At 39.2% G+C, this 23,846-nt stretch overlaps 4 protein-coding genes across 4 annotated transcripts; 1 reads left to right on the top strand and 3 right to left on the bottom strand.

The window, feature by feature from the left end:
• Positions 1–809: 809 nt before the first annotated feature.
• On the top strand, positions 810–1,757 carry LOC309327011 (olfactory receptor 13H1-like; the record flags this gene model as incomplete). Its single annotated transcript, XM_081836043.1, has 1 exon — positions 810–1,757. One exon carries the CDS (start codon positions 810–812, stop codon positions 1,755–1,757), a length of 948 nt encoding a protein of 315 aa, XP_081692169.1.
• Positions 1,758–9,227: 7,470 nt separating this feature from the next.
• On the bottom strand, positions 9,228–10,160 carry LOC309327010 (olfactory receptor 13H1-like; the record flags this gene model as incomplete). Its single annotated transcript, XM_081836042.1, has 1 exon — positions 9,228–10,160. The coding sequence occupies one exon, from the start codon at positions 10,158–10,160 to the stop codon at positions 9,228–9,230; it is 933 nt and encodes a 310-aa protein (XP_081692168.1).
• Positions 10,161–15,131: 4,971 nt separating this feature from the next.
• On the bottom strand, positions 15,132–15,992 carry LOC309327552 (olfactory receptor 13H1-like; the record flags this gene model as incomplete). Its single annotated transcript, XM_081836853.1, has 1 exon — positions 15,132–15,992. The coding sequence occupies one exon, from the start codon at positions 15,990–15,992 to the stop codon at positions 15,132–15,134; it is 861 nt and encodes a 286-aa protein (XP_081692979.1).
• A 4,783-nt stretch (positions 15,993–20,775) lies between these two features.
• LOC309327515 (olfactory receptor 13H1-like) lies at positions 20,776–21,720 on the bottom strand (the record flags this gene model as incomplete). The annotated part of the gene is made up of 1 exon (XM_081836816.1): positions 20,776–21,720. Exon 1 carries the CDS (start codon positions 21,712–21,714, stop codon positions 20,776–20,778), a length of 939 nt encoding a protein of 312 aa, XP_081692942.1. The 5' UTR covers positions 21,715–21,720.
• Positions 21,721–23,846: the final 2,126 nt, after the last annotated feature.

Raw genomic sequence — 23,846 nt, 5'->3', positions numbered from 1 at the left:
AAGTTCCCAGGCTAGTGTGCCTTTTCTTCTTTTGTTCCTTAATTACTTGAGAGATATCTTGAGTGATTTCTTGAGTGATATCCTGAGTACCACTTAGGTGGGTCATTAGGTGTGGATTAGTTGTTAAAGTCTTTGTGTCTTGACCTCTTGAACTTTGTGAAGAGTTTTCCTGAGAAGATGGCTGTACTGTACTGTACTGTACTGTACTGTACTGTACTGTACTGTACATATGTACCATAATATGCTTTTCAATCTATTGTTGTTTCTGATTCTCTTCATTACATCTTCCTACAATATGATATAGAAAATATATATGTGTTTTTCGAGTTACAGGTAGGTAGCTGTGTTGGTCTGCCGTAGTCGAAACAAAATAAAAAAAATCCTTCCAGTAGCACCTTAGAGACCAACTCAGTTTGCTATTGGTATGAGTTTTGTGTGCATGTGTTGTGTTATAAGACTGATCAGTTGTCAAAATCCTGGGATATCTTTCTTGAAATATTTTATAGGCTCAATGAAAAGAATGAGTGTTAGACACAGTTGCAACTTTTAGCCTTGCGTATCAGCTGGAAGGTTAGTCTAGAATCTTCTCCCAGTTTATTGTTTTTAAGTGGGGATTTGAGAGGCAACCTATCATGCAATCTCATATGATGCAGTGCAGGAAATCTTCTACAGCAGCACCTGCTGCTTGTGCATGAACTACGATTCCAAAATAGACCAACCATGGTACACAATAGTTGGTTCTAATTAAATGTATTTAAATGTGCTAATATATAATATATAACATGCTGTAAACTTTCAGATCCATCTTCATGCAGCAAGCGGGAGAAAATGAGACAGAAGTGACTGAATTTATTCTCACTGGGTGGTCAGATCGACCCAAATCAAGAATGGCTTTAATGACCTTTTTGATCATTTCCTATTCAATAATAGTTATTGGAAATGGACTTATTATCTTGGTAGTCATACACGATCCAAAGCTTCATAATCCCATGTATTTCTTCCTCTGCAATTTGGCCATCCTTGACCTCTGCCTCACAACAACAGCAATCCCGCAATCGATAGCTAATTGCTTAGTGGACAGACCTGTAATGCTTCTTCCTTTGTGCTATGCACAGATGTATTCTCTTCTTCTGTTTGGTACAACAGAATGTTTCCTTCTGGCTGTCATGGCTTATGATCGTTATGTTGCCATTTCCAATCCACTGCGCTACACCATGATTATGAACAGAACAGTGTGCATCCTCCTCGCCACTGCAACATGGACCGCTTCCTTTATGATTACTGTGATTCCATCTATTACTAATCCCATTCGATTCTGTGGAAACAATGAGGTTGACCATATAGGATGTGAAGTTAAATCTATTATTAAGCTCATTTGTGCAGAGTCCTCTTCAAGCCAGATAAGCATGTACTTCACTAGCACTTTGACACTGGTTCTCCCTCTGGGCTTCATCCTTTTTTCCTACATGCGCATTCTTGTGACCATCCTTAGGATCCACTCAGAAGGAGGTAGGACAAAGGCTTTCTCCACCTGTGGTTCCCATCTGACTGTAGTGATCATGTACTATGGCACAGCTATATTCACTTACCTCCTTCCACAAAATGCAGGGACACATGAGATAGATAAAATAATATCGCCATTTAATTCAGTGCTGACTCCCATGTTAAATCCTTTAATTTATACACTCAGAAACCAAGAAGTCTTGGGAGCATTGAAAAAACTGATAGGTAAGAAAAAACCAGACATGACATATTAAATAGATACATAGCTTTTTTATTTAGATGTTCCCCCTGTAAATCACCTAATTTTGAATGTTTTATTTTCACCAGATTTCATTTTAGATTCAGCAAACTTCAGATTAATATTGCAGGCCCTTTAAATGAATGTTCACCATCCAGAATTCTTCAAAAATGTATTTGCCTGCAATTCTGTTTGTTGTAACGTTAGCAGTGATGTAATTTATTCTCGTTTTTTTTGTAACTATACTATCAGTTGCGATTGCAGCTTGGCATTGTTAATATATTTGCAGTGTACACCACCACTTCTACTATAGTATTTGCTCTATATTATTTGCCCTGAATTCCCTGTTATTGTTTCTGCATATGTTCCAATAGTTACTCTCTGTATAAAGCAACACTAAGTCAATAGTATACCTTTCTGGAAGAAGAAAAACAGGTTATCATTCAGCAACTTATTTAATTTAAAGGGCCTATAAGATTGACACTTGGTTTCTTGTAGATCTCTCCTTCCTGTGTGCAGGAGCTGCAATACTACAAGAGTTGTGGAGCTGAGGGTTGTGTTTTGCTTCATCTTAACTTTCTGCCTATTAATATCAAGCCGGACTCTTTAGTGCATCTTTTTAGGGACCTACTAAAAACATTCTTGATTAGACAAGCCCACCCAGATGCTTGGAAATGCTGCTGGGAATTTTGCTCTGTTTTTGCATTTTAACATCTTGTAGAAGTCAAGTGTGTTTATATATAAATAAACCCAGTTCTATTATTTCCTAAAACCATTTACTAAAAGTCAATCCCTTGCACCATAACTCTTGTTTACACTGCCAGTTTTATTTTTCTACATTGAGTGTTAGTTAGATAATTAAGTTGGTAACACTGTGCTTTATGCTGCCACCAACTCATTCTTGCATACCCGCCAACATTTATCTGATGAAAATAATGATAATTTTAATATTTATACCCCACACATCTTACTGGGCTGCCCTAGCTACTCTCGGCAGCTTCCAACATTCATAAAAACATCATAAAGCATTAAACATTTAAAAAAACTTCCTTATACAGCATTGCCTTCAGATGGCTTGGGGGTCGGATAACTCCATACCCTCCACCATTTCTCCAATGTAAATAGGGACATCCTAAGGAAAAGTAGGACATTTTGGGATAAAATCAGAAACCAGGATAGCTTTTCTAAATCAGAGATGTTCCTGGAAAATAGGGACACTTAGAGGGTCTGTTCTTGCCCTCCTTCAATTTGATTTAAGCTTATTGTTAAATATTTTTAGGTCTGGGGAAAAAGTGTCATATCTGTCTGGCTCTGGATCAGTGATCTTTCTTGTGCATGTGTGCCATGTGTGTGAATGAGTTGCACACACACACATTGGCAAGCACTTTCAAATTTCAGTCAATTCTCATTCTGTCCATCAAGGATGAAACAGGTGTATGGAAAACCATGTGGTGCCCTCAGGAACTAAGCAGTCTGACCAGCTACAGGAGCTTAACATGAATCTTTGGTACTCTTGATCAGTATATGATATGCCATGCATCTTTCATCATGTGTAATAAATTGTACTATAAACACAAACACACACAATATTCTATCAGAAACATGTAGGTAGCTGTGTTGGTCTGCAGTAGTCGAAACAAAATAAAAGAAATCATTCCAGTAGCACCTTAGAGACCAACTAAGTTTGTTATTAGCTTTCATGTGCATGCACACTTCTAATGATGCAGGAGAGGGGTTTAAGGGGAGAAGGAACACGCGTGGGGTGGGTGGAAAAGGATGCTGCTAATGATGCAGGAGAGGGGTTTAAGGGGAGAAGGAACATGCATGGGGTGTGTGGAGAAGGATGCTGCTAATGATGCAGGAGAGGGGTTTAAGGGGAGAAGGAACATGCATGGGGTGTGTAGAGAAGGATGCTGCTAATGATGCAGGAGAGGGGTTTAAGGGGAGAAGGAGCTTGTGGAAAAGGAGCTTTTCGGTGAGCTGAGCTGAGCGGGGAGGGGGGAGGGAAAGAGCACTGTTGCTTTAAAGTAGCCAACCGGACAGCAGCCACTTACAGCAGTGTAAGCACCTCCTTTCCTCTCCCGCTTTGCTCCTTCTCTCCCTCTTTGCTGCTTTATGCAGCTAATGGCGAATCCCCTGCAACCCAAGTCCTGCTCAGCGGATCAGCTGAGACGCTGGGAGAATCATAATTCCTCCCTCATCCCGTGCCCTCCTGTCCCCAGCAGACTTTTAAAAAACTTTTTACTGGTTTTCACTGCACTCGTGGCTCAGAGCCCTCCTGTGCCCTGCCGTCCCTCTGCAGCCTAATTGCTCCGTTTAGAGAGCGCACAGACCTTTGCTAGCTGAGGCTGCAGCAGCTGTTGCTGGTTACGTGGCGATTTTCCGGCTCGCTATGGCTCCCGTCTGTCCCTTCTCGCGTGTAAGCGGCTGCTACCATAGGCGCCGACTCCATGGGGCCTGAGGGGGCCCGAGCCCCCTCAAAAATTCGTTTGGGGGGGCTCCGCCCCCCAATAATTTAAGAAAATTATTAGTTATATTATGCTTTGTAAAATCACAAAATTATGTTGGTATTTTTTATTTTCCTTGTTTGACGATAGTTACCTTTTAAAATACATTCAGTAATGAGTTAAAACAAAGCCACTCCCGATCTAGAGAGGGGGTGGGGTTGCGGGCTCTCGACCCATCAACAATCTCGCGGGGCTGGCGTCAGCCCCGCGAGAAGCGGGGATTCCCCCTAGCTCATTAATATTCACCGCCCACGGCGGCAGCCAATCGGCTGCCGCAAAGGGCAGACCCTCACAGGTTCACTTAAGGTCGGGGCAGCCCGGGGCTCGCCCCTTTCGTTCCCCCAGCAGCAGCGGTTTGGAGGTCTTGGCCCCCCCCAATATTTTTTATAAGTCGGTATGAGCCCCTGCCCCCCCAATATTTTTTATAAGTCGGCGCCCCTGGCTGCTGCCCGCTTTGCAGCCATGGCTCTCCTTCCCTCCCTCCTCCTCGGCTCCTCCCCCTCCTCCTGGCTGTAAAGCAATCAAAGCTAGAGCCGTGCAAAGCCCTGCAAGCGGCTCCCACTTTGCTTGACTGACGGCAGCCATGGCTCCGGTCGAGTGCATTCACTCCGTAACACACACAGGAATTTTCCCTTACATTCTAGGAGCAAAAAACTGCGTGTTTTGGAGCGAAAATTATGGTATTACCAAACTTAAAATCATGGAGAGACCTGGTCTGAATAGAGACATTGGATTCTATCTCATTATACATGATAAAGCTATCTTTAGCCATCTCACCCCTTGCTTTTTCCTGTAAGACCAATTGCAGTCGTTAACAGTTGTCAACAGGTTTACCACACCTATCAGCCAATCACCCATTCCCACCACCCTTCTAAGTAATACCCCTCCCCTCCCTCTCACTATATATAAGGGTCTGGTGACTTCTGTTTCAGTGTATCTGAAGAAGTGTGCATGCACATGAAAGCTCATACCAATAACAAACTTAGTTGGTCTCTGAGGTGCTACTGGAAGGAATTTGTTTATTCTATCAGAAAATTAATGATTCTTTTTAGGGCTGTAATCTTTAATTAATTTCTTAGCTCAATTGTTAAATCATTCTGCCACATTGTCTTTAGGCCATGATCCCCCCTAATCGCAAAAAGAATATGGCATTTCACCTGGAATCCCTGTGGGCAAATGACAATAATTTGTGTGTAAAGGAAAGACCCTTAGCACAAGTGCTAGCAGTGTTCTTAATTATTGCCGCACCTAATCCTGGGCTAGACCTCAAAAAATAATAATAATACTACGGCTAACACATTTTTATTTTTATTTTGCCTATCACGTGATAGCAGAGCAATGAAAAGGCAGAAAAGTGAAAACAAGCAGGTAGCAATAGCTTGTGGGAATGAAGATGCAATAAAAATAGATATCAAGTATGGGCCAGTAGCAAAGGAAATGGTACATTAGGCAACAAGTCCATTTGCAGTCATAGTTATTAAGCAGAAAGAGTCAAATGGAAAAATAAGGAAATACATTTACTATGCCTACTGCATTTGCAAAATTATGTGTAAAATGCTTGCCAGGGAGATTACTAAAACTTATTTGGTATTTCCATGTAGATCATCCAATCTAATAGTAGAAAGGAAAGATCCATGTGTGTCTTACAGCACAATCCAGACCCAGGATCCACCAGGGCAAAAGAATTTGGATTTGGCTAATCTTGTCAGGGCTCAGCCACAGATAGCTCAGTGTAAGTTCCTTACCCCCCCCCCCCCCGGTGAACTAGAGATACACGAGAGTACATGTCTCACTTCAGGGCTCCCCTGGTATAACTCACACCAGTCTAAGTCCCTAAAGAGGGTATTTGGGAAAGGGGGACTGGATGGGTCAAGGAGAGACTTACTCCTATTATTGTTTATTGTTGTTTGCATTGTAGTTCCACCACAATCCATCTAAGAATAAAACTGATACATATCACAGAGATTATCAGTCTTCTTAGCCTGATGCAGAGCCCTATTACTGTGATACAGAAGGTCTTTAGCAGGTGCAATCCCAGTCAGTTCTGGGGGACTATTTAGTCCCATATCTGATGGTGATGATGATGTAGTATGTATTTTTGATTAGCTACATTAAAGCATTAAGGTTTGAGTGTAAATTTGATTTCTCTTCAATTCTAATGCATTCCAAAAATATTATAGAGATTTCTTCCCACTCTTTCTTTTTCTCAGTTCTGTCAGGCTGATGCTTTGGCTTTCCGCATTACACTCTTATTCAACCCAGTCCAGAGCTTTGCCATATACATAGAAACAGGCTTTTACCTCTGCGACTCCTATCTATTTTAGAAATCTGCTCAGCATTCAAAGAGCTGAGTCACCATAAAGATGAGGATGACAGAAAGTTTCTTAGTATACACATGGGGAAATGTATTCAAATCTGTAACTGTTCTGATTTCAATGGGAGAGTCTTGTTTGCTTAACTCTCCAACTAGTAATATATTCTTCTTAACATCATGAGACCATTGCAGAATTTCTATGTAGTGCTGTGCCAAAGCCTATTCTCCACTTTTCTCAAAAGTTTTCTTCCCCTGTAAAAGGGGCTTCCATTTTCCTATCTCTTTCTTGGGACACTGGATTCCAGTGGATTCTGGTGTGGTTCTGAGCTTCCTTTATCACTGTGAAGTGGCTCGCGTGGGGGGGGGGGACTGTGTGTTTCCTATTTCTTTCCATTAAACATTTCTTCAGAGTTCTACAGCCTTCCTTGCTACCTGGGTTTCCTGCTGTGAAAAAGCTGCATTGGGAGGAATTATCCAATCTTTTCACTGAAGTGTGGGAAACTGGGAAAGGTAGCTATGAATTGCTGATAGCCTGACCTCAGTGTATATGGTTCTTAACAGAAGTCCTCCTCCTCCTCCTCTCTCTGCATTTATTTATATCCACCTTGATTTCTTTAAGATGAAACCATCTACTTTCAAAAAATAAAAAGAATAACAATGGAGAGCAACCAGACACATACAAGAAAGCTTGGCTAGTTTTTCAGGAGGCAGGAGCTCCTGGGAAGCTGCAGGTGTTGGTGCTGATTAAATTGCCTTTCACATAAGTCTCAAGTATACTCTGGCTGGGACAGCTTGTTGAAATACTCTCCACTTGTTTCCAGAACTGCAAAAAAATTAAAAAAAAAAATGGGTCTCATATCCTAACAGTAATTCTTTCCTACAAAACAGAGTCCAGACAACTGTGAAATTGATTTGTAGAAAGGATACTCACTAGTCCCCTTTGGCCTCTTTGAAAGTAATTGAACACAACCAACCCCCATCTCCTGCACTGCCCATGATAATTTCACTGGAATTTGCTTTCCCCTTTGATAGTTTTTGAATACCAACCCCCCTCATCAGTTGATGATGAATGGTTTTTAAATGGTTTTTAAGATGCTGGAGAAAATTTTGGCACAGCACTAATTTTATATGTTCTTAGTCAATTCATCTTTAGAATAATGAATAGCCAGAAAGGTGAAGCCAGAATAGCTAGAAAGTAAAAGGTAGGGCATTTTAGGCTATTGGGGTGTATGTGTGTAATTTGAAAGAGGCTTATACAGATAGACTATTTGCAATTTGAAAGAGGCTTATACAGATAGATTATTTGCAAACACTGGGGGAGGAAAATTCTTAGGTTATTGATAGAAATATTGTCATGATCCTTTCTATTAGAATAAACCCACTAGTATACAAGGAGCAGAAGTCCTAAGTTAAAAGCCTCTCTCTGTTGCTAAAATGCAACTTCGGTTTCAAGAGGTGCATTTCTGACAACCCCATTTTTGAAGCAAGGAAAGACTATGAACTTCCTGTACTACTTGTGTAATGCTCTGAAACCATATATTTTATAATATTGTTATAATAGAATATTGGGCAATGACATCTATTGTCAGGAATGGTGCACCAGCTTGGTAAAATGAAAATATTGTTGCACACAGTTTCAGTCAGATGGCTGCATATAATATAATTATTATATAATTATTATTTCTATACTAATCAATATATTCAACATCTCTAAGTGGAGCAGAGCAAATTAAAACACACCGAATCACATATTACAAATATATGTTATAAACCAATCAATGCAAACTATTGAAGTGACTGAATATTCAGGGGTTCTAATAACCAGTTCAGTTCTAATAACCAGTTTCAGCATCTTAAAAAGCAGAGACATCACCTTACCAACAAAGGTCTGCATAGATAAAGCCATGGTTTTCCCAGTAGTGATGTATGGAAGTGAGAGCTGGACCATAAAGAAGGCTGATTGCCGAAGAATTGATGCTTTAGAATTCTGGTGCTGGAGGAGACTCTTGAGAGTCCCATGGACTGCAAGAAGATCAAACGTATCCATTCTTAAGGAAATCAGCCCTGGGTGCTCACTGGAAGGACAGATCGTGAAGCTGAGGCTCCAATATTTTGGCCACCTCATGAGAAGAGAAGACTCCCTGGAAAAGACCCTGATGCTGGGAAAGATGGAGGGCACAAGGAGAAGGGGACGGCAGAGGACAAGATGGTTGGACAGTGTTCTCGAAGCTACAAACATGAGTCTGACCAAACTGCGGGAGGCAGTGGAAGACAGGAGTGCCTGGTGTGCTCTGGTCCATGGGGTCACAAAGAGTCGGACACAACTAAACGACTAAACAACAACAACAATAACCAGTTCACACATTTAACAGGTTTAACTGGCACTTCACCACTTCCAGCTGCAAATGTTGTGGAAGATTTGCATGTTTAAGAGTTGCCTCAGCCCCAAATGACAATGTGAGTAGAAATTAAGATGAACATTTCATTTCCTACCACAGTTAGTGTTCTACATAGAGATACTATTTAAAAGAACCATTTCAAATTTCTAGACTGGAAATTGGGATGGGTATGTACAACAGACACAACAGTTTTCAGATAACAGATTTCAGTTACAGATAAGACATCTACACACAAAATAAGTTATTTTAAAAGTGTAATTAGTTACCTATAAACTTTTTGTAAACAGAAGCTTCTTCAATGCTCCCAGCACTTCCTGGTTTCTGAGTGTATAAATTAAAGGATTAAACATGGGCGTCAGCACTCCATAAAATGCAGAAATTATTTTGTCAACTAAACGCGTGTTCTTATTTTGAGGGAGGAGGTATGTAAATATGCATGTGCCATAGAACATGCAAACCACAGCCAGGTGGGACCCACAGGTGGAAAATGCCTTTATCCTGCCTCCTGCTTTCATCCTCAGGATAGCTGCAAGGATACGCATGTAAGAAAAAAGGATGAAGCCAAGGGGCAGAACCAGTGTCACAGTGCTAGTGAAGAATATGCTTATTTGGCTCATAGAGGTATCTGTACAAATGAGTTTGAAAACAGCTTTAAATTCACATGATAAATGGTCCACCTCATTGTTTCCACAGAATCTAGCTGGCTTTGCAAGGCAGGGGACTACTGTTAGCATAAAGGCACTAAACCAAGTCACAGAAGCCAAGGCGGTGCAAACTGTATTGTTCATTATGAGCATGTAGCGCAGTGGGTTGGAGATGGCAATGAATCGATCATAAGCCATGACAGCAAGAAGGAAGCATTCGGTTGTGCCAAAGAAAAGGCCAGTGTAGAGTTGGGTGAGGCATAAAGGAAAAGATATGACAGGTCTGTCCACCACACAGTTGGCTATAGACTGGGGGACTCCAGATGATGACATGCACAGATCAAGGATGGACAAATTGCACAGGAAAAAATACATGGGGTTGTGGAGCCGGGGATCAGCTATGACCACCACCACAATGAGTCCATTTCCAACAACTGTAATCAAATATGCAACTATCATGAACGCCATTAAACCCATCCTTGCCTTGGGGCGGCCCGACCATCCAATGAGAACAAATTCAGTCACTGCGGTCTCATTTTCTCCTACTTCCTGCATAAAGGCTGATAAGACGGGGATGGGGAGAGATAAATAATGATGTTTAAATAGTTTTGAAATAGATTAGAATACAGTTGAACAAATTTATTTGTTATTTACTGGGCATATCCATTTTTTCAGATGCCTAGTTTATGTAACAGAAGATGAAGCAATAAAGCATCAGACTGTGAGATTAAATGTGACCATATAGGAAAATTTGTGCGCATAAAAAACATCTAAATCTCAGATGAGTGTATTAATGTGGGCTGACACAAAATGCCTGAGATGTGGAGATCCCAGGGAATATTTACAATGTTATTTTGTGTCTAGAATTGTTATGGTTGAGTTAATTATTTTATTCATTTATTTGCCATCATTTCTAAGCAACTTAATTTTGTTTAATCCCTAAGTGTTAAAAAGGATAACCTAAAAACAGTAAAACAGAATGATAAAAACATATAAAAAGAGCAAAAATATAAAAGCACTGATGTATTTATATATTTTTATTTTATTGAGGGAAAGGAAGGTAATGCCTTTTCCAATGGAATTTTCCATTAATTTCTCCTATTTTGCATCTTTAGAAACAGAGTAATCCTTCTACATAATACTATAAATATGACTTTGGTCCATAACTTTCAAGGGCCAGAATTCTCTGTAATAGTGAATTCAGGTAGATGAGTGACTATCAGTTTGGAAACTAAGCAATGCCATTCACAAATTAAGGAGTTGATTACTAGACTCTTGGCATGAAGAAACATAGAAGAGTATGGAAAGAAATATGTTTCCTTCTTTGCACATCCCCTTCTATGGCAGGGTTGGGGACCCTCAGATTCAGGAGTTGAATGCAACCCTCTGGGTCTCTGCCCCCCACCCCGGGCCTTTCTTTTCTTTCAAGGTTGCAACACTCAGCAACTCTGTTTTGAACCCTTAAGTACATTTGCATGGCTGAAATATGCATTTGAAGTCTGATCATGTCTCTTGCTTGCCTAGACAGATGATAGAGAGGAGTGTGTGTGCAGGAACTAGTCTATGGACGTACCCCTCCCCTGACACAGCAAGGGTCTGCACACTCAAAAGAGTTTGCCACCAAGCTAATCTAGCCCGACCTGTTGTGACAACTCGGTTGCTTCTTTTCAGTTCTGAACTCTTGGACTCTGCAGGGCTGAACTATTCTTTCTAGGCTACCTACTCTCACCTTTCCTGTCACCTGGCTAGAGTGCAAAGGCTTCTGTGACTCACTGCCTATTGCTGAGCCTATACCTCTACTTTGCCTCAGTAAACGTTTCTTATACTCAAGTAAGAGACTCCAACCACTGGACTTTCCTAAATTATCATACCCTCCATTTCTCTTATTAAAATAGGGCTGTCCTAGTCAAGAAGAAGAAGAAGAAGAAGAAGAAGAAGAAGAAGAAGAAGAAGAAGAAGAATTCTACTCTGCACACCTGACTGTGTTGACCAAGCCACTCTGGGCAACTTCCAGTATATATGTAAACTTAATAAAACTTTAAGCGTTAAAAAAAACTTCCCTATACAAGGCTGCCTTCAGATTTCTCCTAAAGTCTGTACAGTTACTTATCGCATTGGCTCAGGGGTCCCATAACTCCATACCCTCCAACATTTCTCCAATGAAATAGGGATACCCTAAGGAAAAGTGGGACATTCTGGGACCAAATTAAAAACTAGGATGCCTTCTGTAAATCCAGGACTGTCCTTGGAAAATATAGAGATTTGGAGGGTCTGATTATTATTATTAGATTATTATTATTATTTCATGGGTGGCCATTTAGAGGGTAAAAGGACACATGTTTCCTTTCCACAATGTAAACTTTAAAGGCAAATTTATGATGCAAATATATGTCTTGCGAAACAGAACAAGAAAATAACATGGTGAACATTTTATCCACAACATTTTCATTTCTCCCTTCCCCATACAGTCAGGAAAACAGAAATGAGCAAACCTTGCATAGCCATTTCTATTAATTTTAACTGGTCTTTTAGTACTTAGACTGTGACTACCAGTGGCTGCAGCCCCCTAGTAAGAAAATTACACAGCCAATGGAAACATCAATAATTTTATTATAATACTAATGACTAGTTACTGTTGTTTCTAGGAGAGTGAGGGAGAGAATAGTATTTTGCACATTATATATGTAACAAAATTGATATAAATGCATAAAACATGTATTATGATGTATAATTATTATAAAGACTAAAATGTGTAAGAAAATTCATTACCTTCTTAAAACTCCTTGAAATCAAAAGCCATTGAAGAAATTCTACTTCTTTATATTATCTATTTTAATAGTACTATCCATACTTTATGTATTAGCTAGTTGCATCAAACTGGTTAAAACTGTGGTGTTGTTGTTTTAAAAAAGAAAACATAGGTAGAATTTAACTGTAAGCAAAACTAGAAAAGAAATAACTTGGTAGAAATCCTGGTTTGAAATAGTCCTATTCATTAATACAAATACAATTTACATTACCTTTTAATGCACTAATAGTTCGAGCACTCTTAGAAGAATTAGCACTGGAGAATCAGGATTATTATTATTTTTTAAGTGCCAAGCAAACCACACAGATGGCGCCTGAGGAAATTAATAGAGATGTAACTAATTTTCAATGGGAGATTTTATATAGGAAACAATGGGCTAGATTTTATTTTAGTACTCTGCTTTTTGTCTTCCCATTGGGTGCATTCCCAAATGTCTCATTACTTTCTGAAGTTACTCCATAACTAAAACCTATGACCGCAGTAAATAACATTGCAAAAACCAACTTGAAGGTAAAATAATTGTTAAATATCAGTCAATGTGAAATGCCATGCTGATTTCAGATCATTCCTCCAGCGGAATTTATGTAGCATCCTTGCCAGTATTATTATTTAGTATATTTATACATCAACATTATTTAGTACATTGGTTTAGCTTTTTTGTGTCCCAGCTTTCTTCAGCCATGGATCTTTATGGGTTTTCAAGGCTGACTTCCATTTGGGCAGTTACAGATAGGTAGCCGTGTTGGTCTGCCATAGTCAAAACAAAACAAATTCCTTCCAGTAGCACCTTAAAGACCAACTAAGTCAGTTCTTGGTATGAGCTTTCGTGTGCATGCACACTTCTTCAGATATCTGAAGAAGTGTGCATGCACACGAAAGCTCATACCAAGAACTGACTTAGTTGGTCTTTAAGGTGCTACTGGAAGGAATTTCCATTTGGGCAGTGATCAGTCCTAGGCTTGCTTACCATTGGCAATTTGGCATTATCATTTATCCCCAGACCATTTATCTCCACATGAGAGATGTGGAGCCATCACAAATGGTCCATGACCAAAAAAGTCACAACTCTGTTGCCATCTGCCCCCTTGTTTAAAGAGGGGAGAGGCTGCTTCAGATTTATCTGTAGTTTTAAGACATAGAGACTGTCTTGAAGTTCTTGGCAAAAGCACCTTTTGAAGAAGCCTCCCCCTCCCTTTCTGAAATATCCTTTCTGAGGCTCTTCCCCATATCTCCCTCACTCTCAGATGTGCACCAGGTGGGCACAGAACATACACCTCCTTTGGTATCCAAAATCTGAAATACATCTCTTGACAAGTACATCAGACCCCATTTATGCTCTCAGTTAGATGGCTATAGTAATACAATAGATTGGCCCATTTAAATGTCACAGAGTTGTGATCAAGATTTAACAACTGAGAGAGTAAGCTGGGGTAGAGGAGAGAGAGGGAGTCGGGAATTACCTAAAAGGCCCAGAGTCTGTAGTCTGCAACAGTTTGCTTCAAGAGGAACTGCAGTAAGAATTATATAAACTTTGTCCATGTAACAATATGTCCCTGGAAAATAGGGACACTTGGAAAGTATGCAGAATTATGGTCTCCACATTTCTGCAGTACTGTACTTTGCATGGGGGGAAAAAACTTTCCTCATTAAAATTCAACACATTACTTCATATTTCTCCAAAGATACACATTTTGTGTGCAGTTTTGATTAATATTGCAAGCAATTTTCTGAGTTGCAATGCATTTTTGTGTGTTGTTTTCATGAACATAGGCCTTTTTAGTTATGCTTTCACCTAATTCTGCCAGTCCTAGATGGAGTAACGTTCCCTCTGAAGATAGAAGTTCGCAGCCTAAATGTCCAGGTCTCTTCAGCGGCCAGGAGTGCTTTCGGACAGCTTTTGGAAGTAATGAACCTGTTGCCAGCTTCACCCATTCCTTTATATATCTGATTTGGCCGCTGTGATATATTTCTTAGTTACATCCTGTTCGGATTACTATAATGCATGATGTGGGGCTGTCTTTGAAAACGACTTATAAACTTCATCTAGGTCAAAGACCTGCAGCCAGATGGTTGACTGGGGCTGGTAATAGGTAGCATACAACTCTCTTGGTAAAACAATAGAGGCTGGCTTCCAGCCTGTTTCTTGCACAATTCAAAGCGCTAGTTTTATGATGTATAAATCCCTATGTGGTTTGGGTCCAAGCTATCTGAAAGACCTTCTTCTCACATACAAACCTGCTTGGGTTTTGAGATCTTCAGGGGACATAAGGAGCTTTTAATGGGATATGCCAATAGTTTCTGTCCTATCTGCCACAGAGGCTAGACTAGGAATAGCCTGGCATCAGGAACTGGGCACTTGAGTGTCTATCTAATTCCAGAGCCAGACTGTGCAGGCAGTATAGCTCCTGAACAACCAATTTATTTTATTTTGTGATGATCAATGCAAATGGACAGAAGTAGTCTGAAATCTTACATTTTAATTTTTAAATAAACACCTTATGTACATGAGCACACATATACGTATACACAATTTGTTGAGAGTTAAATTCGGACATATTCCTATTTATTTTAAATAAACTACCAAATCAAGTTTATTTCTTATTTTTTAAAAAAGATTGGATTGGGGTATGAATATAACAGTTTATATATAGGAAAACACCAATATATATCAGTGGATATATCAGTGGACTAAGAGCATCTAATAACATACTTCTGTATTACTTTTTTCCACTCACCAGTCTCTTCAATGACCCCATTACTTCCTGATTCCGGAGTGTATAAATCAGAGGATTAAACATGGGGGTGGCTATTGCGTAAAATACAAAAATTATCTTGTCACCTAAATGGGTTTCTTTACTCTGAGGGGTGAGGTAGGAGGCCATACATGAGCCATAGTACATGACCACCACAGCCAAATGAGACCCACATGTAGAAAAAGCCTTCATCCTACCTCCTTCAGAATCTGAGTGCATTCTCATGATGGCGACAAGAATGCGCATATAAGAAAAAACAATGAAAATCAGAGGGAAAACAAGGGTGAATGTGCTTGTAAAAAACATGCCCAATGTATCAGCAGACGTATCAGTGCAGAGTAACTTAAAGACAGCTTTGAATTCACATACTAAATGATCCACCTCATTGTTCCCACAGAATCGTGCTGGCTTCGCAAGACAGGGAACTATTGTAACCATGAAGGCAGTCGTCCATGTCATAGCAGCAAAGGTGATGCAAATGTTCCTGTTCATGATGAGCGTATATCGCAGTGGGTTGGAAATGGCCACATAGCGATCATAAGCCATGACAGCCAGCAGCAAACATTCACACGTTCCAAAAAGGAGACCCAGAAGAATTTGAGAATAGCACAGTGGAAGGGACATAACAGGTCTATCCACTAAACAGTTAACTATGGATTGTGGGATGCCAGTCGATGAGAAACAAAGGTCAATGATGGACAAATTACAGAGGAAAAAGTACATAGGACTGTGCAACCGGGAGTCATTTATGACCACCACAATAATGAGTCCATTTCCAACAAGGATGACTGCATAGGATACAATGAAGAGGACCATCAATCCCATTCTTGCCTTGGGTCGACCTGACCATCCCACGAGAACAAATTCAGTTACTTCTGTCTCATTTTCCCCTACGTCTTGCATGGGTGTAGACCTGAAACAGAAGAAAGGGAGATGCATTATCTCTTTCTTACCATTTATTTATTGTCCTGTGAGTTTTCATTATCACACACAGTATTGTGCCTATATGTAAAGGTATACATTAAGAAGTGATTGTCAATGTTTGGTTTTATGGTTAGAGAACATGAGGGAGATACAATTTTTTTTTTTTTTAAGTTTTTAAAAATGTAACCCAGTAATTGTTCCTCAATCTATTGCATACCATCCCAGAGCAGGGTAGCCTTCAATAATGTTAGAGGAAGCAAATAGATTAATAATTTTAGAAAATGGACAAAAATACAATGCTTCTTTCAGTTTTTAATCAAATTGGAAGCAATTCATTTCATTCCTTTCTTTTCACTTTAGGTATATCCGTGGGCAACATTTTATCAAATGAATACATGTTAATTATATTGGAAATCATTCCAAATAAAACTTTTTAAAAATAGATCCATTTTTGAATAATTCAGGGAATATCAATGTAGTGACCTCCAGATGATATTTGACTACAGCTCCCATTATCTTTGAGCATTTGACATGCTGACTATGGATGATGGGGGCTGTAGTCCAACAGCACCAATCTTTCAGTAACCACTTTGATGTCTTCTATGATCAAGCAGTATATAAATTTTATGAAATAAGTAAAATGAATAGATATATGGAAGACACCATGTTAGCTATTGCTAGTATAGAAGATGGACTTCAATGAGGGAATGAAAAATTCCAATCCTTTCAGTCACAGTGCTTAAGGATAAACTAAATGTGGCATCATTCACACAACTGATAATTGTTTGATTTTTTTAAATGTGTTAATTCATGTGAAGGCTATACTTTGGAGGCAGTAGGAAAATCTTTTGTTAGTCTCCTGATGCAATCTCAATCTGGATTCTACCTGCCACATGCATACCACACCTGCTCTATACACTAGGTGTTGAGTACCATTCTCACCATTGGAAGCTTTACTTCCAGTATAAATAACTAACAGATGCAGGGGACTAGTCTGGACTGAAACCACAACAAAAGGCAAAGTATTTAAACACCCACCTTCTCCCACTGATCTAGGTTCCCTCCCCTCCATATGTATCTTCTACTTGCAAACCACTGAAAAAATTGTTAAGCCCATAAAATGTATTATATTTAATTCAGCTCTCTGTAGGCCAATTTCTTGACTTAACATTATTTACAAGCTTGTTGGAAGGATAGTGTGTAGGTGGCTACCATATATTCCACCCTAAGCTCATTGGAAGAATGTGATGGATAAAAATTAAAAAATTAAAAAAGCTTTAAAATGATGTTTGCGACTCCATTTTGACTGTGATGATATAGAGGCTGAGAGATTCAATTAGACACAACAGGCACAATCCATTGAATGATACATTGAAGTCCTTTTAAAATCATTCAAGAATTTAGCAACGGAATTGATTTCTACACATTGGGAATATGGCTCTCTTGATTGTACACATATATTTTCGATTTCAATTATTAAATGTAGGCATCAATATTATATAGTATTTAAACATAAAGATTGACATAAATGTACAAATCAGTTAAGTAGTATTATTTCCTTTTTTTAAAAAAAAAAATGTGAATAATATATCAATATAGCAATAAGAAAATTAAACACAGGACTTGCCTCTTTGTATTCCTTGAAAAGAAGTATAAGTTTTTCAAAGTGAATCGTCCCCCAGTTAGTGATTTATCTTCCAGATTGCACTGATATCACAAGTATGTGAGTAGGGTGATGAGGACAGAATAAAATCTAGCAACATGAATAGTAATAAATTCTAAATAGTTCCTCTCCGTCTTCTTCTCTCTCCCCTTTGATTCAAATTTCTGTACTGAAATGCAGCATCTAATCAAGTGGAAGGATTTATTAATGGTGCCGATTTATTAAAAGGGTGTGGGAAATCATTTTGGAAAGTTCCTAGGAAATAATTCAAATAGTGTTGGGTGTAGATCTCAAGTCTAGAAGAGAATTATTAATCTGATTTTTTTTTTAAACTTACAATTTCTTCATAATTCCCAACGGCCATAGTCCCAAATGCCTCATTTGTTTTAGAATCAGGGACTGGTTCTGTTAATTTGCCTATACTTTAATACATGTGTATACACAGTGTCCCCCCCCCCATATATATATATATATATATATATATATATATATATATATATATATATGGGTGCTCTCATTTTGACTCAAGAGAACCACAATTTTGTAGTTCAAACTGGGAAAAATAAATACAGTAAATGGACAAAACTCCACAAAATGTTTAGGGGTATGCATACCCCTGCATCCCGCCAGAAAAAAGTACTGAGTATACATGAATCCAATGCACATATTGGAAGCTCTTTTATATTTAAAAATGACCTAATGAAAGATTGTCTGCATTTTTTGTGTTTATTTATCCTAATATACACATTTTTGCAAGTGATTTTCCCCAATATATTTTTTTGTGTTATTTTTGTGTGTATACACACTTCCCCAAAATATATGCTTTCTTGTGGACATTCTTTTTTTTTTTGCTGAAGAACTGCAGTTCAAAATTTCGAGATGTGCAAATTTGGAAGGATCGCTATAAAACATGAGTGTGACTACCGTGTAACATATATAAACAATTTAGCACCAAAATAGCTTCTTCAGTTTGAGGGATAAGGCATGCAGACTTACTTGAGCCATAGTGCATGACCGCCAAAGGCAAATGAGAACCACAGGTAGAAAAAGCCTTCATCCTACCCACTTCAGAAGGACAACAGTGTTCCAGTTTGTATATTGTTTCAGAAAATATGAATTCGGTTCCCATTACAGTGAGAAAAGTATAGAATTTCACCCTGTCTCTATACCACTTATTATGGTACTTTTGTTTTATGATTAATCTTAATAGATGTTGTGCCCTTTTTTGTAATCTTTATGTATACCACTTAGAAACATTGTTGGTTAAGCAGTGTATAAATAGCAGAATTGCATTCACCTGGTGTGTTATATATGTTAGGATACAGAGAAGCGTCAATTTGCTTCTTCTTTCAAACTGATATAAATGATTTTTTTCTGTAAGTGCAATGCCATAGTTGCAAACCAAGGTTCTCTTTCTATTTGTGTGATTCTACAATTAAGCAATGCAATACAATTGCAAAACTGCAGCACAGCCATATATTCCCTCCAACTCCCCTTTCATCAGATGGCACCACACATCTCATAACATACTACATAATGTGCCATGCAGCTTCTCCCTGTCATTTCTACAAACCTTAAATAGTCCAGCTGATCTTGCCACCTCAGACAGGCACAAAATAGTGATTCAGCTCAAACAATGGGGTTTATATATTCAAAGAATGTATAAGTGGGAAAAGATGCTATAAATCAGTGAGGGCACAGAAACCAACAGGGTCTATTGTGGGCAATAGGATGAACAATGGAAGCGTTTGGGAAAGGTAGACATCGAATTGGCCATGCTGGATGGGAGTTGTTTGTAATTCACCACATTGTGTATCCCTGGGGTGACCATATGTACTGGTTCTTGGGAACACTTTAAATGACCTTTTCCCACTCCTCCATCACCTCATGGCTAGGGGTTTGCTTTTAAACTCTTGGTGGCTTCATGTATCCCCTACATGCAAAACCCACGGTCATTTTATTACCCAGCTCCCTCAGAGAATAGGCTAGGAACACGGTGCTTTGTAAGGGCACAGTTCTCACTTGGCATCAGTTGTTGGACACACGAGTCCTTCTCTAGTGGCATGTTCAGAATGTTCAGGCAGTACAATTCCCAAATAACCAATATATTTTATTTTCTGATCATCAACTCTATTGAATACAATAGTTTCACAGATTAGTTTTCAAATATCCAAAACTTATATTTAGTTTTGGAAAAGGCACAATTATCCTAATCTGAATTATCCTAATCTGAAAATAAATACCTCCATTCTAGTTATTGGAAGATGTTGGTTGCATGTTGGAGTTCCCATTCTTTTAAAATTCTACTACAATGAGTGCCCCTTACTACTGCTTGAACATAATTGATATAAAAATACAAAAAAGCAGCACAGTATATATGGAAGAGATTTAAAGTAATTAAGACCATTAAGGAAGCCCAATTTCACATTGTACCATGGAGAGGGAGTCCTATATGTTTGCATTTGTTGCTTATATGATAAAATCCCACCAAACAGTATACTTTTTCATGATACTCCAAGCACTTGGCAACACATAATTTATTAGCGCCCCCCCCCAGCTGATGCTAAATTTAATACATTTTAAATACCGAAATGAAAGTTGCAAGTCCTGTCCATTTGTGGGCAATTGAGATTCTGGCAGCTGCCAGCTGTGTTCCAATGAATTCAGGCTGGAAAAAAGCCCTGGCAAAAATCTTTCAGTTGATTGTTCCACTGATTTGGTAAACAAAGCTACAGTGAAGTTGCAATGGGATATTTGGGGATTTTGGTCATTTCTTGACTAACCATTGTCCTGAATTTGAATACTTGTGGGCTGTACCACCATAAGTGAAAAAAGGTGCCTCTTTTTCAACATCCCTTCCAACACTTATGAGAAAATTGTGATGCCATAAGGGCAATTTGCACTTGTGCACATTTATATCTACATAAGAATTTCATAGAACACTCCCTTACATAAGCTGAGACTGCAGTTGAAAAATCAACAGAATGTTAGATTTGAAACATCTAATAACATAATTTTGCATTATTTCTTCCCGCTCATTAGTCTCTTTAGTGCTCCCATCACTTCCTGATTCCTGAGTGCATAAATCATAGGGTTAAACATAGGTGTAACTACTGTGTAAAATATATAAACAATCTTGTCACCTAAATGAGTTTCTTTAGTTTGAGGGATAAGGTATGCAGACATACCTGAGCCATAGTACATGACCACCACAACCAGATGAGACCCACATGTGGAAAAAGCCTTCATCCTACCCCCTTCAGAATCTGAGTGCATTCTCATGATGGCAATAAGAATGCGCATATAAGAAAAAGAAATGAAAGCTAGGGGTAAAATCAGTGTGAAAATGCTTGTAAAATACATGCCCAGCGTGCTCGCAGACGTATCAGTGCAGAGTAACTTAAAGACAGCTTTGAATTCACATACTAAATGGTCCACCTCATTGTTCCCACAGAATCGTGCTGGCTTCGCAAGACAGGGAACTATTGTAACCATGAAGGCAGTCGTCCATGTCATAGCAGCAAAGGTGATGCAAATGTTCCTGTTCATGATGAGCGTATATCGCAGTGGGTTGGAAATGGCCACATAGCGATCATAAGCCATGACAGCCAGCAGCAAACATTCACACGTTCCAAAAAGGAGACCCAGAAGAATTTGAGAATAGCACAGCGGAAGAGGCATAACAGGTCTATCCACTAAACAATTGACTATAGATTGTGGGATGCCAGTCGATGAGAAACAAAGGTCAATGATGGACAAATTACAGAGGAAAAAGTACATGGGACTGTGCAACCGGGAGTCATTTATGACCACCACAATAATGAGTCCATTTCCAACAAGGATGACTGCATAGGATACAATGAAGAGGACCATCAATCCCATTCTTGCCTTGGGTCGACCTGACCATCCCACGAGAACAAATTCAGTTACTTCTGTCTCATTTTCCCCTATGTCCTGCATGAGGGCAGATCTGAAATTGAAAAAGGGAAATGCATTGTCTCTTGATCTCCTTTTTCTTTATTACCTGTTATTTCTTGTCCTTTGGGCTCATTATTTCACAGATTATTTCATTTGTGGGTAGGCAAAACACAATAAATTTAAGCATGTCCATCACATCTCAATGTTTTAGAAAGCATTAAGCCAATATTATGAAAAGTGGCTTCAAAACACTGTTTTTGAGAATAATAGTTTGTTTTATGACATTGAAGTTCTTTTACGTGTCACATCACATTCATTCGTAAAAATTCAATACAGTTAACCTCTGTTCACCTATTACCAACTTTCCTAGAGTGGGGTAGCTTACAATGTTAGAAAAAGCAAATAGATGAATGATTTTATATGTACAACTATACAGGTAAAAGTATGGGTCTCCTGTGAAATGAACCTAGAAATCAGCAATTGAATTAATTTCTACATTAAATATCCTTTATCTAATTGGGTTCCATATATTGGACCAGAGCTATCAAAGAGAGAAATTGATATTAAAGTACAAATTGGTTAATATTATTTTCAGCTGTTTTTAAAATAGCCTCCCCAGTAGGGAATTAAACAAAACAATGCCTCTTTGTATTCCTCGAAAAGTAAAAGAAAAGTTGATGAGAGTGGATCATCTCCCAGTTATTGATTTATTGTAATGATAACTAGGGTTGCCATATTTCAAAAAGTAAAAACCAGGACAACCCGAAAGTTGTTGAGCTTTTCTTTACAAAAATGCCAAAAAAAAAAAAAGCCTAAAATTGACTTGCTGAAGATCCAGAACAAAGCACCACCTTTTGAAAATTTCCAGTAATGTCCGGGAGATTCTATACGTATATCAGCCCTATGATACGACATAAATGTTTATAAAATCAAAATACTACCCTCCCCCTCTTTCTCTCTACCCCTTGACTAAAATACCTGTTATATAGGCCGATATTCAACAACTGATCAAGTAGAAGGATTTGCTAATGCTGTTGATCAAACACTGCTCATTAAAACAGGATGTAAGTTCATTTTGGAAATTTCCTAGCAAACAATCCTAATAGACTGGGGTGGGGGTTTAAATCTGTTTAACTGATGAGTTAAGCCTAACTTTAGTCTAGAAGGGAGCTTTTAATCTGATATTTTCATTTTTTAATGCTCACTATTTCTTCAAAATCCCCACTGGCCATAATCCCAACATGCTTAATTTATTTTAGAACACCAAAGAAGGCATGCTATTCTGCTAATTAGGATATTTTTGCCTATGTGACTCATGAGCGCAGCAAAAGAACCAGACTGTACAATGGTGATGGGATAAAATCAGGCCAATTCGTTTTTCACAGCCGCAGGCAGAGCAAAGGTTGGCATGGCATCGGGTCCCAGGATCAGTTCATCGTTTCACAAGCCTCAGGTTGCTGGAATGGATCCTTTGGGTTTGGATTGTTCCAAACCTGTATAACAGAAGTCAGCCAGTGTTGAACCTTGCCGTGGTGCAAGTCAAGCAAGCAAATTCACACGGGGGGACCAGGGTGCAGATTTCAACCAGGCAAATATCGAACCCACGCTTCGGTTTGCCATGGTCAATCCTCCTCTTAGGCCCATTATGCCCCCCCCATACTATGTTGATCCTGACCAATGCCATTTCCACCACAAGGGAGGACCTACCATGGTCTGACTCCTGCCAATCCAAACCTGCCCCCACGGCCAATCCAAAGGCCCAAATAAAGATCTTCCAATCAAATGTTAATTGCCGCTTTCTGACAGGTGAACCCCACCTAGGCGAAAGAAGTCCGAAAACTCAAACCTGATCAAGGGGTGACAAATTTTCCAGGCCACCTAGAGCATTACAGCACGCACCATGTGCCACTGCCATTGCACCCTATCCACTTGCAGAGGCTGATCTCCCCTCCAAGAGCATCGTTGCACCAAGATGACCGGGTGATGCACATTTTCAGATCTCCATCAGGCAACGAGGCAATGTCTTTTAAAATGGTCCACTCCAAGCAAACAGCCTTTTGTGTCCATAGGTTGCCTTCAGCCAGATAAACGACCAGCAGGTCTAGTGAGCAGAAGTACTGAGTGCATTTGGAAAGCACTAGGGTAGCATAACACGGCTCCTGAGCCCCACAGGG

Source organism: Podarcis erhardii, assembly GCF_964252035.2.
Source record: "Podarcis erhardii genome assembly, chromosome: 13".
In the NCBI taxonomy this organism is placed as follows: Eukaryota; Metazoa; Chordata; class Lepidosauria; order Squamata; family Lacertidae; genus Podarcis; species Podarcis erhardii.
Note: the sequence above shows the minus strand (reverse complement) of the source record. Positions and strands in the feature narration are given on the sequence as shown.